Genomic DNA, 15,584 nt, shown 5'->3' with positions numbered 1-15,584 from the left:
TAGATGAAGCCTAGTGTCTAATTACACACAACCAAATTTTGTAGCTAAAAATATTTCATATAATAACGACAAACTAAACACATTTAATATGATTGAGTTTACCTATTCAAAAGGAAATTTATTTTACACAATTGTAAAAAGAGAAAACATAATACAACAGAAATAACTTACTAAAGCAGCCAATTTGATAATTGAAATACAAAGCACCACAACATATTTAAAATAAATTCCAATACCTTAACTAGTTAAATAAAATGTGTAAAAAAGAGCAAAACTTTGTGTTAACTAGAATACTTGACGTCCATTATTTGGTCAACAATTACCAACGACTCTTCATCTTTCCGTACATTCATGACGTCATCATCAACGTTCATGACGTCATTCGGCATTTCGATGACTTCATTCGGTAAGTGCATAAGAGTGGAATGATCATCAATGGTCAGCAGTTGCTAAAAAATTGCAAGGTTAAAAATTGGTGGTATTTAAATTCACATAATTAATCAAATGAGGTGGTCATAACACTTGACTTCACTACATGAAGTCCTGGGTTTAATCCCCACTGCTCTTATGCTGTAGCGTCCTAAGTAAGGCGCTATAAATGACATGAACTTTTGCTGGACCACCACTTAATTAGCAACTTAAACATAGGGGTAATTAAAATCTATATTATCCCAAACTGCCAAAGCAACTGGGATGGAGTAACTGATGTTACTCTTATGTTTAGGTCGTAAAGTCGACCTTACCACATCAAGGATGAATAAATATATAAATTAATAAAAAATAACAGTTAAAATTATTAAAATATATAATTAGATTATACAAATGATGTTTATGTTAATTTCGTCCTACCTCATTATCTGGTATTGTAATTTCATCATTACTATCCTTAATCTCAAGCTAAAAAATATTTTTAAATTTGGAAAGTTTAGTAAATAATTTATAACAATTTTTAAAAAAAATAAACAAGTAAAAAATAGCATAACAAAATCGATTTAAACTCTTTTAAAGTTAAATACCTCATTAAACTAAAATAGAAAATAATAAAAATAATTTATAAATTAAAAAAAAAAAAAAATTTTCAAATTCATATTTAACCTGGAGTTGAGGCGATTGCTTGACCAATAATTTTCCGTTGATCATGACCTCTATCTTATGACCTTGTGACACTAAATGTGCAAGGTCATCCATTTTTAAAATGGTTGATGAATCGTTAGATTGTGATGTCACAACTGCTGTGTCGCTGTTGTTTTTAGAAACATCAGGCACAAAATAAACATTAGGACCTTGGATTGTGGTGGGTGTTGTTGGGTTTGACTAAATTATTAAAAAAAAATTAAATTTAGCTTCGTTTAAATTTGGGTATCGCTAAATAAATTTAATTCAGTGTTTATCATTAAAACTTTTAACAAAGCATATTGGTAAAAATAAAATAATAAAAATTTGTGATGAGAAATCCCACATTAAGGATATGTAAATTTAGAGTTTAATAAGAGTCATTCATAATTAGCAAAAGCACTTAGTATGACCCCTAACCTCTTTTTCCTAATGTTTTGCATCTTTTGGTTTTTATTAAATAGTTTTTTTTTAAAAACTAACCTATTTATTGATAAAAAATAGAAGAGACTTTTTAGACAAATTTGCATACCAAATTTGCTGTTGCTGTTTTTGAATTTTTTTCCAGGCCTCGTAAATGAGCTTTATAGTTCCCGCGGTGGTTAAAAGTTCTTCCGCAGTGATGACACGGGCCAAACAAATCCCCTGTGTGGTCACGAGTGTGTCTCATCAAGTCACATTTGTACCCAAAAGTTTTGCTGCAGATCGAACAAGAAAATGGACGTTCACCTGTGTGGGTACGCATATGATCTCTATGGAAAAATTATAAGATGTTTATGTTTCCAAAACTGATACTATTTTTGTAAAGTTATATAATGGTATTTATTAAAGTAAAAAAAAAATGCCATTCATATTAATTTTAAATTGCAATATTCTTAATGCATCAAATTTATACAATCAGTCAGTTTTAAAAAACACCAATTTATTAAACTGTTGGTATAAAACCCAGTACCTCTTTTAAAAAAAAAAAAATTATTAAGATTAATTTAATTTAAAAATCTTACCGAACTTGAGAAATTGTTGAAAATCTTCGTTCACAAACTTTACAAACTTTGTTTTTCGTTCCAGCATGCCAGAGTTTATGTTTGGAAAGTGATGATGGATCAGAAAAAGTTTTGTTGCATTTCAAACATTTATAAGGCCTTTCACCTGTCAATAAATAGTATTAAATATGTTTTCTTGCTACTAGTCAGATGCCAGCCCCATTGGCTGCATACTAACTTTTGTGATAAGGTTGCAACTCTCAACCAATATCTGCCCTAAATATTTACCCCCACACTAAGAAGGCATTTTAAGGCTCATAAGATGTAACAGTAAAGCGGATAAATATGTTTAAATTTTTAGGTGGTTTAAATATATTTTTAAATTTTAATAATTGAATGTGTATCGTCATTTTTAAATATAGCAAATAAGACTATTTTAGATATTTGAATGGAAAAATAATGCTAGACTGCTAGAATTAATTTTTAAAAGCTAAATTTTAAAATATATTAATCACTTTTTATTTACTTCAAAAGAGAAAAAATAAAAATTGATTTTAAAATATAATAAATATTTGTTACTTCTTACCTGTATGAGTTCGTTCATGAATTTTCAAATTGTAAACATTTGCAAAACTTTTTCCACATGAGGCACACCTCGTAAAGGGGTTTTCCCCAGTGTGAGTACTTAGATGTATTTGAAATTTGTTCTCTGTCACTTCTTTTCCACACACTGGACATTCAACACGATTCATCGTTTTTCGGCCTCTTTTCTTATATTAAAAAAATTTAATTTTTTTTCTCGAAAATTTTACAATTTATATATATTTTTATCCTTGATGTGGGTAGGTCAAATGCGCAACCTTAACATAGAGTAACATCAGTTACTCCGACCCAGTCTCAAGTTGCCTGTGGCAGTTTGGGATATTATAGATCATAATTGTCTGATAATTATGCTGCTGATTAAGTGCTGGCTCAGCAGGAGTTTGTACCGTTTATAACACCTTACTCAAGGGTGCCACAGCAAGAGATCACTGGGGATCAAACCTAGGACCTTGTGTACGGTAGGAAAGTGTTGTGACGACTACACCACGATGCCGGTTTAAATGCAATCTAATAAAAAATGACTTAAGTTTTGCAGGAAACTTTACTAATTTGTTTAAAATAATCTGTGATTACCAGTACAGAAGGTTTTTAATATTTAAACGTTCTATGTTAAGTCACTATAAATTTAATAAAAATTTTTTTTTAAATTTGTCAAACCTTGTTGTTTGTTAAATTGCTTTCCTTTGACATCTCTGAATCAGAATTTCTGTAAGACATAAATTAAGAACAGGATTTATGTTTAAAATAAACATTTTACATTATCATAGGCCCAAAAATTAAAAGCCTTTCTCATTAAAATGAACAATAACAAAATTTTCAATTTTAATTAGGCTTTTGTCTTATAATATATATTAGAAATTAGTAAAAATTACCTGTTTTCTGACTCCTCAATTTTAGATTGATCTTCTGAATATTCTCCGTCTTCTGACAACACTTCTATTTCAATCTAAGTACCAAACAAAAAATCAAGGGTATACAAACAAGCAAAATAATTTTTGACACTTGTACTTTTTTTAACACCACAAAGTTATTTCAAAAAATTTAAAAAATAAATAAATATATATATATTTTACGACCAGCACAAACTCATAATTTTTTCAACAATTTGAACTACCTGTGTTTTGTCAGTAATTGTTTCAATATTCATTTCATTTGTTTCATCCAAAATTTCAGATTCTTTAGAATTGGGGACTGTACATAATTAAATAAAAGGGGTTAAAGTATTATACAAGGGATAAAAAATAAAAAGTCATTTTTTATAAGAATATGTATATACATTTATTAACTTTAAAATAGAAAGCAAATAGCTAAAAACAATTAGGTATATTTAGTGCTAAGTGATTTTTTTACTTTTAGTGTTGTTGTTATTTTTTTCTTGTATGCTTTCCACAACTTTAATTTGTTCCTTCTTTTCATTTTTAATCAACTGAGAATTGGGCTTAGCTGATAGTGAAACACAAATACAAATATATTAATTACTATGCTAATAAATGCGGCAAACAAAATAAATTATGACATAATGTGAAAATATATTTTAATTTATTTTTCATTTATTTTTTTTTTGTATATATCTTTATCCTCGATGTGGAAAAGTCAAATGCGCGACTTAAACATAGAGTAACATCAGTTACTCCAATCCAGTCTCGAGTTGCCTGTGGCAGTTTGGGATATTATATAGATTATAATTGCCAGATAATTGTGCTGGTGATTAAGTGTTGGCGCATTACTCAAATTCATACCGTTTATAGCGCTTTACTCAAGGGCGCTACAGCATGAAAGCAATGGGGATTGAACCCGCAACCTCATGTGTGGTGTAATAAGTGTTCTTACCACTACACCACGCTGCCGGTATAATCAACACATTTTTTTATATACGACACATCTTTTTTTCTAAAATTAACTTAAGTAGAATTTTGCCTAAAACAAGGTCAGAAATAAGACAGTTTAAATTAAAATATTACCACTCAATTGGTCTTTTTCTGGTTTTATTTCTTTAAATTTGGTGCAAAGGTCGACCACCGAACCCACTTGTAGAAAAGATGAAGTTGCCAATACTTGATCAACATTATTTGAATTAATTTCAAGCTTTGATGTGTAAATAAAATCAAGAAGAACAGAAAAATAAGAAGCTTCGACCCCGTCTAGATTAATACTTGGCAATGTTTCCTGAAAATGAAATTAAAAATTATATATATTATAAAAAGAAAGCCAGAGAATAGCAAATAATTAAAGATAAAAATAATAAGATGATTATAAACTGGGGGATATGAAGCAAAGATGGATGATTACACAAATTTACCTTATATAGCAACATTGAATATATTCCCTGGTTTGCAGCTTTATTTACTGCAGCACAGTTTTGTTATTTCTTATTTTGTTAGGTTTACAATTTCTTATAACTTATGATATTTAAATATATCGCATTAAACATAGTCAAATGAACAAAACTTATGTATAAATAAGTACTTTAATACAACTTAACAAAAATTAATTTTAACTATAAAAAAACAAATTTAACCTGGGATAATGAAGAATCTTCTAAAACAGATTTAAACACTGGACTGTTTGCAGCTAGAATTGCTCTATGAGCATTAAACTTTTCACCTTTAAAATAACATATATACATGTTCAAAAAACTGTATATAATTCTTTAGAAAAATAATATCCTACTTTAACTACTAATACATCCATGATTTTTAGAATTAATCAAAGCAAAACACACACAAATATACATTATAACAAAATATACAAAAACAATACAAAGTATTAAAAAAATTAAATCAATTTCTTATACACAAGAAGCTTACAAAAATGTGTTTTAAATATGAGTTTTACATTACGTTGATTCCTAATTTCTTACCTGCAACCAATACTGTAACATCAGTAAATAATTGTAATTTTCGTTGCTTGTTCAATTGTTCCAAAGTCTTCAGCGGGTGAAAATAGGATTTTAAAACCATATTTTAACTTGAAGCAAACTTTATTTACTGCCACAACTAAATTACTATAGAAATTCAATTAAAGTAGTATATAGAATAATTATAAAATAACTTTAAAACAACTTGCATCAAAAACTAAACTACGTGAACTAGATTATCGGGAAAGACCCTTCGTAATAAAAAGCGGCACAAGCCGGCACGGTTCCGGAACGCGACTCTTATTCTAGTGCCACTATTTATATTTTCTTTTGTAATTAAAACAAACATATTAAATAAAAAACTTAACAAATTACCTTCAAGTTTAAGATTTATTTAATATATTTACTATGAGTAATTAATATTGTAAACGTTTTATATCATTTACAATATCAATTTCGCGGTAAAATTGTTATTTTCACACAACTACACGTTTATTCCCGTGTGTCTATGTCTCAATATGCGTGAAAATAAAGTTTCACGTGGGTGCGATGTTGACACAAATATCTTATTGTTAAAATGGCTTGTATTTGCAAAGCAGTTGATATTAAGACATGAGCAAGCTTTAAAATTACAGGAGTGTTCGTATTGGGAAAATTTGCGTGTAATTCTGCCTCTATCTGTCTATCAAGAAACCTTTTGTTTTTATTTTTTAAATATGGCCGAAAACAATGATGATATATTGCAACTTCATATTCATTCGATTCCACTAAATCTGGACGTCGACAACGAAAAATACGACGAAGAAGTAGAAAGCGAAAGTGAAAATGAAGGTAAGAGTGCATTTTTTAATACACGTATTGCTTATTGTTACCTAAAACATATTCTATAAAGAGTCCCAAAAAAATAAAGCCATTTGTGGTGCCTATTTTTATTAGCAGATAAGTCTGTTCATTAAATTTTTAGTTTTTGTTTTTTATTTTCGCTAAATATATCTAATACTTGCTCACAGTACTGACCAAAAAAAATGTTGGCATTTGTGGTGATTTTTATAATTCATAAATATATGAACTTTATTTGCATGTATACTAAAAAATACAATTCTATTTGTGGTGACTACCAAATATAATTTTCAAAGACAATAATAAACTACAATTTACACAATCGAACATATATTATTTTATGTACATACAAATCTTATGCATATTATTTGAAAAAATAGTTTTTTATTTGTGGTGACTGTAATTTTTAACTTTGAAAATTAAAAAATAAAATTTTTTGTTTTTAAAATTAAAACATTTTACACAGAATCGAAAGGAATTTCTGAACAACCAAATAACAATTTTTTATTTCAATCTGATGAGCCGAGTACATCTTATCAAATCCATGCCCAAAACAAATGTAATTAAACTACAATTTATTTAAAAAAAATTATTATTACGGTAAACTGTTAATTTTTTTATTTAAATTATATACCCAATGTGTGAACTATAAATTTATATTAAAATTTTTTTTTCAAGCTTCCTCCAAAGAGGTTGCATTACTGAATGATGAAGAAATTCCCAAGGAAGTAGAAGTTGAAAATGAAAACGTAAAATTTTGTTTAACGAAAAATATTTAAAAATATATATATATATTGTTTAAAGACATTTAAAAAATACTTAAAACATACTTTTGTTAATGCAAAAAATAAAAAAAATTTGTTATTAAAAAAATTATTTTTATAAATTTTTTTTAGGAATTAATTGACCTATCAGTTGACCTTCCCCCAACGACTTTAAATTTATTAAAACTAAACCTCGCTTACCAAGAAGTAGTTGAACAACAACTTGAGTTAGTCGACAAATTAATTAACGAAAACTCTTACAAAAGGGTAATTTTTTAAATATTTTTTCAAATTTTTAAGTAAAATTACTTTGTGCTGATACACAAATTGTCAAATTAACAATTTTTTGTTTAGCGCATCTTAAATGAAGAATATTCAAGATTGATATCCAACAAAAAAACTCCCAAAATTGAAGTTGCAATTTTTAATAAAAAACTACTCAAGGTAAAGTGTAAAAAAAATTGTTAAAAAAAATATATATATCATTTATAAAAAAAAATTTTTTTTTTAATTGAAAAAAAACTTTAATTTTAGGATGAAAGTGGAAGTAGTCCACCTGTGAATATCGAGATTTTAAATAGAAAAAGCGAGGTGGGAGAACACTTTATCCCTAATGTTTATTGCGCCACCAGGTGGACAAAACCTATGGACACTGGTAAATGTTAAATTTTAACAAAAAAAATATTAATTTTTGGTCTAAAAGAAATATTTTTTAGCATCATATTTTAAAATTTTATTAGCAAATGTAATTACTAATAAACCATAAGTTTTGTCGATAATCTTACCTTTAAAAAATCATTGAAAATTAAACGAGGTTTTAAAAACAGTTTAATTTAATTTGAAATTAATTTTTAGCGTTACTAGCTGGAGTAAAAAAGAGTGCCCTCCGTACTGTAACTGAACCACTTTTAGCAAAATTAAGTTACTTAAAAGACAAATACCAAAAGTCCAATGATAAAGAGTAAGTATGTGTATTAAAAAAATTGTCATAAAATTAAAAAAAACATTTTTTTAGCTGTTATAAAGCCCATATTTTTTAACTTAACTAAACATTTTTGTGATAAATTTGTTTTCAAAAATGTATTATTCTTGTTTGTTTTTTAATCTAAATTTTTTTTAGATTGGAAAAGAAAATGGAAAATGTAAAGAAACAGATTAAATCAAGCTCTGATGTAAATATATTTATGTTTTTATAAACCCTATAAAAAATAAAGCTAAAATCAAAATCTCTTTAGATTTAAACTAAATTGTAAAATAAGGCCAATATGCACAAACAGTTTTGCAATTATTTACATTAACATAGCAATCTCTGCAATATGCATCTTTTTAATGTAGGTTTCTGAGTTAATAAGGGAAAAATCTAGGGACTGGGATTGGGCCTCAATTTGTAATTTAGATTTGGATGGTGCAACAAGTGCAACTAATTGTGAACTTAGATGGAAGAATGTTTGTCATCCAGTTTTAAAGAAATCTGCCTGGACACCTAAGGAGGACGAGGTATATATAAATAAAATTAAAAATTGTAAAGATGGTATATTTGGTACCATACTTGGAAGTTTGAATTAGAAAACTTCGTTATCACGAAAAAGTTGTTAATATTTTGTTTAAGTTATTTGTAACAAGTTTTGTTAATTTAAATGCTACAAAATACAGCAGTATATTTATTCAATGATGCTGCTTAACCTTAGATTTTGATAAACATAACATAACTTTTAAAATTCTAAAGAACATAAGTGCTTTTGACATATTGTGCTAAAAATAATTATTCCTGAATTACTTGTTTTGTTTAGATATTGAAGAGTTTTCTTAAAACAAACACAACTCGAGATTGGAAAAAAGTCTCAGATAAATTACCTGGTAGAACCCCAGCTCAATGTTGCAAACGGTTTCAACTTAAATTTAATACAAACTTTAGGTAAACATATAAATGCTTTGTTTTAATATTGTTTAATTTTTTAAAAAATAATGATGCAGTTTTAAAAAATGATTTTTGATTTAATTTTTAAACAAGACATTTATCGAAACAATTAAGTACAAACCCAATTTTTTATCATTAATTACAATTTTCACTTATTTATAAATACTTTTCTATACTATAAATATTTCAATAAAAAATTAAAAGGTAAAAAACTTTAATTTCTTTATAGGCGCAGTACATGGACACCAGAAGAAGATGAAAAATTAACAAAATTAGTTGAAAAATTTCGAGTGGGTTCAGTCATTCCTTACACCAAAGTTGCTCTACATATGGAAAGCAGAGTGGCAAGCCAACTCATACACAGGTATGTTTAGCGTTACAGCAAGAGAGCATTTGGAATTGAACCAAGGACCTCATGTTACGAAGCCAAGTGTTTCAAAACATTTTGAAAAAATCTAAAAAAAACTACTTATTTTAGGTGGACAAAAACACTTGACCCCTACATCAAAAGGTCAAGGTGGACGCCAGAAGAGGATGCGGCCCTCATCAGAGCTGTTGTTCAATTTGGAGAGAAATGGTCGGTCATTCGTGACCTAAACTTAATTAAAGGAAGAAATGATGCCCAACTTAGGGAGAGGTTTTTTAAATTCTCTTTTTTTGTTAATTAATTTTGATAGTGTCAATAACTTTTGGTAACAACAACTCAAACATGAAGTTATTTTGTCTCGGTATATGCATGATGATAAACATTTATACTTTACCAGTTAAATTATTTAAAAAACTGGTTTAAGTTTATTTTTTGAGCATAAAAAATTGCCCTTTTCTATATTGACAAACAATGTAGTAGTCCCAAAATTAAAAAAAAATGTTAAATGAAAACCCAACTTTACAAACAACACAGCAGTTACAATAATTTTTTATAGTTTTTACAATTAATGCAAAAGTGGGTAAAAGAGCAAAGTTTAAGATTTTCTGCCAAAATGTGGCCATGTGCAGTAATTTTAGTGGAACCCAATTTTAACACAAACATTTTTTTTTTTTAATAAATCTTAAAATTAAGTGTAGTATAAATTTTTACCCAGGTATACCAAGTGTTTATCTGGGTTAACAAGGGGTCCATGGACCATAGAGGAGGACACATTATTAGAAAAACTAGTGCAGCATTACGATAAAAAATGGTCAATTATTGCAAGTCATCTAAAACCTAGAACCGACAGGCAATGTCTAAAAAGATGGGCAATTATTAAAGGGTAAGTTACAAGATATTGTCGACTTTAAAAAATTCTGTTAAACTCTTTTTTTTAAATTAAAAACAACATGCTGTTGGAAAAATTAAAAAAAAACATTTTAATAATCACATACTCAAGCAAAAACACAAACCCTTTACAACAATACCAAAAAAATTTTTTTTTTAAAAAGTTTATATAAAAATGGTTAATTTTTTTACAGAATTCGTAAAAAAGGAAACACTGTAGTTTACAAAAAACGAACAAGAGGACCAATGCCTGGTTTACAAACGATTAGAGATAAACTAAATGTTTCTATTTGTGCCGAACACAAAAACATTAAAAACGGTATAAAGATTTTTTAAATACTAACTTTTTATTAGGCCTATAAATTTGAAAATGTCATATTTTTAGTACATAAAAAATTTTTAATATCTATATAAGTTGATATTAACCAAATATAAATAATATAGCAAACTAAGTTTTATATTTGTTTATAGAAAATGGGAATTTAACTGATCCATCCACATCAGGTAATAAATTAAAGTTTATAATAAAAAAAGAAAAAAAAATGGTTTTTTTGCAAACACTTAACATTTTTGCCCATTTTTATTTTATTTATTTACTAATTGTTTTTAATAGGTGTAAACTTTTAAATTTTAAAACCCTATTTATTAAAGACATTTTTTAATTATTATTTTTAGAAGTAGATGCATCGAAAATGAAAAATTTGATAAATATCACAAAAAGAAGTGGTCGTTTTGCATCTATGACCTTCCACAAAGATTTTTTCAATAATGTAAGATGTTTGTATTTACACTTAATTAAAAATTTAACACATAACCTCATAAAATATAAATTTCTTTTTATTTTTTATACCCACTTTTCCTGAGCAAAAAACACAAGATGTTACTTTTTTTTCTATATATCTTTATCCTCGATGTGGGAAAGTCAATGCGCGACTTAAACATAGAGTAACATTAGTTGCTCCGACCCAGTCTTGAGTTGCCTTTGGCAGTTTGGGATATTATAGATTATAATTGCCCGATAATTATTCTGCTGATTAAGTGCTGGCTTAGCAGGGGTTCATACCGTTTATAGCACCTTACTCAAGGGCGCTACAGCATGAGATCAGTGGGGATTGAACCCACGACCTCATGGTGGTGTAGCAAGTGTTCTTACCAGTTCACCACGCTGCCGGTTTTTTATGTTAGGACCGTAAATTTAGCATTTTTTAAATAGGAACATTAATGTAAAAAGAGGATAATATTTTGAATTTTTTTAATGCTTGTTTAAGTTATCAAAGGATATGTCAAGTGCTGAGGTGATCAAGGTATACACTGATGTTTTAAAAATGAGAAATAGTGTAACAAAACAAAATAACCAAAACCTGAAGAGTGCTGACATAAGATATGAACTGGAAATAGACAAAGAAATTCGACTTTTATTGCGTAAGTAAAATAAATTATTTATTTTTTACTTGTGGCAGTTTTTTAAAGCTAAATATCTAAACATAAGGTCCTAGGTTTGACTTTTACTGCTTCCATGTTATAGCTTTCAGTAAGATACTCATAAAATTTCAGTAGGTTAATAATATGTAAACTATACTGGCAGCGTGGTGCAGTGGTAAGAACACTTGCTACACCACACATGAGGTCGTGGGTTCAATCCCCACTGCTTTAATGCTGTAGCGCCTTTGAGTAAGGCGTTATAAACGGTATGAAGTCCTGCTGAGCCAGCACTTAATTAGCAGCATAATTAGCGGGCAATTATAATCTATAATATCCCAAACTGCCACAGACAACTCGAGACTGGGTCGGAGTAACTGATGTTACTCTATGTTTGAGTCGCGCATTCGACTTTCCCACATCGAGGATAAAGATATATACAAAAAAAAAACTTATATATATAAAGATTAAAAAAATAATAAATAAAAAGTAAAATATACACTAGCATGAAGGATCATTTTTCATGATTTAATTTTACAGATATTTTTTATTGTTACAGTTTTCTTCAAATATTTAAAAAAAATTAACAAAAATAATAATTTATTTTTTTAGGTCAACATTTCAGGCCTTTAAAAGTCAAATCTGAATTGCCCACAACGCCAATGCATAAACATTATAAATGTATTGAAGATACCTTAAATAATATCACCCCCAAGCAAATATTTGTTAACTACGTACAAGGTAACTTTTCATTTTTAAAACAATTTCCAAAAATTACCCTAGAACAAATGTTAATGTATTTTTAAATATATATATGTTTTTTTTATTAAGCTTTGAAATGTTAAAATTTAAGTTAAAATGTTTAAAAAAAGTTTTAAAAAATTAAACATAAAATAAGGTCGTTTATAGTTTTTTATGTAATTAATAAAAAAATATGAGTTTAATGAATATTTTTTTTACTAAATTAAGAAAAATAAGTTTATTTATTAAATTTTTGTTTATAGCGTTAAATATTGATGCTGAACGTGCGTTAGAAGCAATTAGAATACGAAAAATGAAAACCAGATCGGGTAAAATTTGTTATTTTTTTCACAATTTAACGAATTTGACGTCACTTTTTATATAAAAAATTGAAAATTCTACAAACTTGGTTATATCTATAGTTTTTTTAATTTTTATTGATATAAATTTTGATTGTAGACGCTGGTGACGTCATAGCCACGGATACGTCATTAAATCAACCAAGGTCATCGACAACGTTTGTTCGAAATCTCTACCTCCCTCTCTGTTCGCCTAACACAGCTACCGTCGGCGCGTATCACGTGCTTATAAAGGTTTGTGACGTAATAATAACAAAAAGGTCCGGTAGTGTGGTATGACATGTCTTGTAAGGGGTTATGTAGCAAAAGATTTGGGGTTCATGCCGCACCGGAACCGCAATATTCATTACATTATTTTTGGGGGAGCTAAGATGGGCATCCCCAAAAAATACGATATGGAAAAAAAATCCTGGGTAAGTGTGGCAGCTGTTATGGGTCACAAGGTCTTAAGTTTAAACCGCACTTAAGCCATGCTAATCACTCTTAAGTTTTGCGTGAACAGGTATCTTACAAACGTCCCCTTAACACCCCCACAGCCTCCTAAAATTCACATCCTCAATGTTACTCATACTTTAATGGAATAACACTTTGGTGCAGGTGGCCCAACCCTCTATTTAAACGAATTCTTGGTGTTACTCGATAAGATCGTAGTTCAACTTGGATATTAAGTGACGTAATTATCTCAGATTAAACATCTTAATTTTAAGTAGGCCTAGGTTTTTAAGCCAATATATGTTACACACTAGGTTAAGGTGAATTGTTGGATATTTATTCAACAAGTAACAATTTGGGAAGTTGATATCGTGGTTAGGTGCGATAACATCGCGATTGCGATATCACCTGATTATGACGTCATAAGCGATAGGGATTTTTGTTTGCGTCGTCGATTGGTGACATCATTTTTTATCGATTACAGGACAAAGCCAAGCGAGTGAAAAGCGCGAAGGAAATAATCGTCCTCGGCTCCGACCCCCCCGTGACGTCATCGACCGAAAACCCCACAAAACACAAGATCGAAAATCTGCTCGACAACATGCGAGTGAGTGACGTCATTGTAAATATACTAACGTTAGAATTTTTGGCATAGTGACGTAATAATTAAAAATATTTGGTATAGTGACGTCATAATTAAAATTTTGGCATAGTGGCGGAAAAAAATTTGGCATTGTGACTTCATAATTACGTTATGTATTCGTCCGCAGAGTTCCTACCAATACAAAGTCTTCAGGTCACGGTTTAACGCGTTGATGACGTGGCCCACGTTGCTAGGGAGCCTGATTCCCTACCAACGAACCCCGTCCGGTAACTTCCACGTTCCCATGTACGAAGTTTCGAGTGGAAAACGACCGCACGAGGGCAAGCAACAACATGGAAAATTAAAAAAAGCAAAAAAATAAATTTTTAAAGGGTCGTGTCGGGGGATAATATTTGTATTTATGTAGACTATAAATTTTTTGTTTGTTATTTTTTATTATACTTCAAACCACTGCCTTTATTTCAATTTTTCTGTAATTTTAAGGTATTTACTCAAAATATTTCGATAGTCTTTATTTTAAATTTATTTAAATAATGTGTTAACTATACATATTAAATTTACAGTTTTTATTTTTTTGATTTCTTTATACCTCTCTTATCGGTGTATTCTTTAGTATCCAAACAATAAATCAATGCCGTTCATGCTTTAAATAAATTCCATTTTCCTTAAACTCAATTTTGTTGAATTATTTTTTTTTGGTCACAAGATTTTTTTAATTTCAGGAATTTTTTATTTTTAATCAGAAAATGCCCGAAGCTTATTAGATCATTTTTCAATTTTCGGTTCTTTAAATTCAGTTTTTAAATTTTTTCAGTAAATACCTTAAAATTTGTTCCTAATATTTAAATTTTAGAAAGACGATGTTTCGCTCAATTATCAACCTATATTATGACGTGATAAATGTATTATGACGTGATAAATGTATTATGACGCAATTAAAGCCAGGTAAATTACACTTTTCCCGTCGTAAAAAAATGAATTCAAATTAAATTTTATTCCCAGTCGACCAGAAAATATCTCGAACTTGAAAATTGTGTCTGATTTTTTTCACCTAATGTCGTTTTGATTGTTTGAGTCATAAACAGATATTAAACCGTTCGCAGACATAAACAAATAAAAATCTCGCGTTCTAGAATCACTTAACTAACTCTACAACTTTCCAGCGCCAACAATGGTCCTATCATTGTGACGTAACAATCTGCTATTGTTTCGTAATAAGGCGATTGCAAGGAGCGGTGATAACGAATCGAGCTGCGGAGATAAATGGATTTTTTCGTCCAAGATCGACTTGGAGCCCGTGGGCATAAAACTAACAATTAAATCCCAAGAAAAAACATTCCAAACTAATCGAGGATTCGTAATTAGCTATCACAATATAAACAGGTATTTCAATAGTGCATTTTAAAATCGGATTATAATAAAGAAATTTCGGAAATTTCTAAGAGCGGTGTGGATGTATTATTATTACGTTAAGAAGATCTCGCAAAATATGAGGTAAACAGTTCGTTTTTCGTGCGCCCGGGGCGATGTCAAGTTAGAAAAAAGTAAGAACCTGTTTTTACATTCCTTATACCTGGCAGGTATCTTGTTCTTTGTAGCCCTAGGTAGAGGCCAGCGGCATAGTGTAGCCTTAAGGTTTATTCGACAGAAATATTAAGGAAAACGGCTAAAGGCAGTTTGTTATTACATTCAGTAC

The 15,584-nt window shown here is 29.0% G+C and overlaps 2 protein-coding genes across 2 annotated transcripts; one reads left to right on the top strand and one right to left on the bottom strand.

Moving 5' to 3' along the window:
- Nucleotides 1–79: 79 nt before the first annotated feature.
- On the bottom strand, nucleotides 80–5,776 carry LOC145750476 (uncharacterized). Its single transcript, XM_082566518.1, has 13 exons — nucleotides 5,560–5,776; nucleotides 5,218–5,303; nucleotides 4,661–4,865; nucleotides 4,050–4,142; nucleotides 3,814–3,890; nucleotides 3,572–3,645; nucleotides 3,357–3,405; nucleotides 2,683–2,866; nucleotides 2,118–2,262; nucleotides 1,646–1,865; nucleotides 1,096–1,314; nucleotides 850–897; nucleotides 80–449 (listed from the first exon to the last, which is right to left on the bottom strand). Exons 1-13 carry the CDS (start codon nucleotides 5,657–5,659, stop codon nucleotides 282–284), a joined length of 1,668 nt encoding a protein of 555 aa, XP_082422644.1. The 5' UTR covers nucleotides 5,660–5,776; the 3' UTR covers nucleotides 80–281.
- Nucleotides 5,777–6,173: 397 nt separating this feature from the next.
- On the top strand, nucleotides 6,174–14,511 carry LOC145750390 (uncharacterized). Its single transcript, XM_082566418.1, has 22 exons — nucleotides 6,174–6,387; nucleotides 6,863–6,955; nucleotides 7,075–7,145; nucleotides 7,293–7,427; nucleotides 7,515–7,604; nucleotides 7,695–7,815; nucleotides 8,016–8,121; nucleotides 8,281–8,332; nucleotides 8,496–8,657; nucleotides 8,951–9,075; nucleotides 9,308–9,442; nucleotides 9,557–9,715; nucleotides 10,161–10,328; nucleotides 10,528–10,652; nucleotides 10,805–10,837; nucleotides 11,009–11,103; nucleotides 11,602–11,755; nucleotides 12,365–12,493; nucleotides 12,757–12,822; nucleotides 12,953–13,086; nucleotides 13,769–13,891; nucleotides 14,055–14,511. The coding sequence occupies exons 1-22, from the start codon at nucleotides 6,273–6,275 to the stop codon at nucleotides 14,247–14,249; spliced, it is 2,586 nt and encodes an 861-aa protein (XP_082422544.1). The 5' UTR covers nucleotides 6,174–6,272; the 3' UTR covers nucleotides 14,250–14,511.
- The last annotated feature ends 1,073 nt before the right edge of the window (nucleotides 14,512–15,584 follow it).

This window comes from Corella eumyota, chromosome 4 (genome assembly GCF_963082875.1).
Source record: "Corella eumyota chromosome 4, kaCorEumy4.1, whole genome shotgun sequence".
NCBI classification, from domain to species: Eukaryota; Metazoa; Chordata; class Ascidiacea; order Phlebobranchia; family Corellidae; genus Corella; species Corella eumyota.
This window is presented reverse-complemented; position numbering and strand designations above follow the sequence as displayed.

Coding starts and splice junctions, on each gene's coding strand:
- LOC145750476 (XM_082566518.1), bottom strand. CDS start 5,659: ATGGTTTTAAAATCCTATTTTCACCCGCTGAAGACTTTGGAACAATTG. Junction 4,143..4,660: donor AGAAAAAGACCAATTGAGTG/GTAATATTTTAA, acceptor TTTCACTATCAG/CTAAGCCCAATTCTCAGTTG. Junction 2,263..2,682: donor TCATGAACGAACTCATACAG/GTAAGAAGTAAC, acceptor ATTTATTGACAG/GTGAAAGGCCTTATAAATGT.
- LOC145750390 (XM_082566418.1), top strand. CDS start 6,273: ATGGCCGAAAACAATGATGATATATTGCAACTTCATATTCATTCGATT. Junction 7,146..7,292: donor TAGAAGTTGAAAATGAAAAC/GTAAAATTTTGT, acceptor AATTTTTTTTAG/GAATTAATTGACCTATCAGT. Junction 13,087..13,768: donor CGTATCACGTGCTTATAAAG/GTTTGTGACGTA, acceptor TATCGATTACAG/GACAAAGCCAAGCGAGTGAA.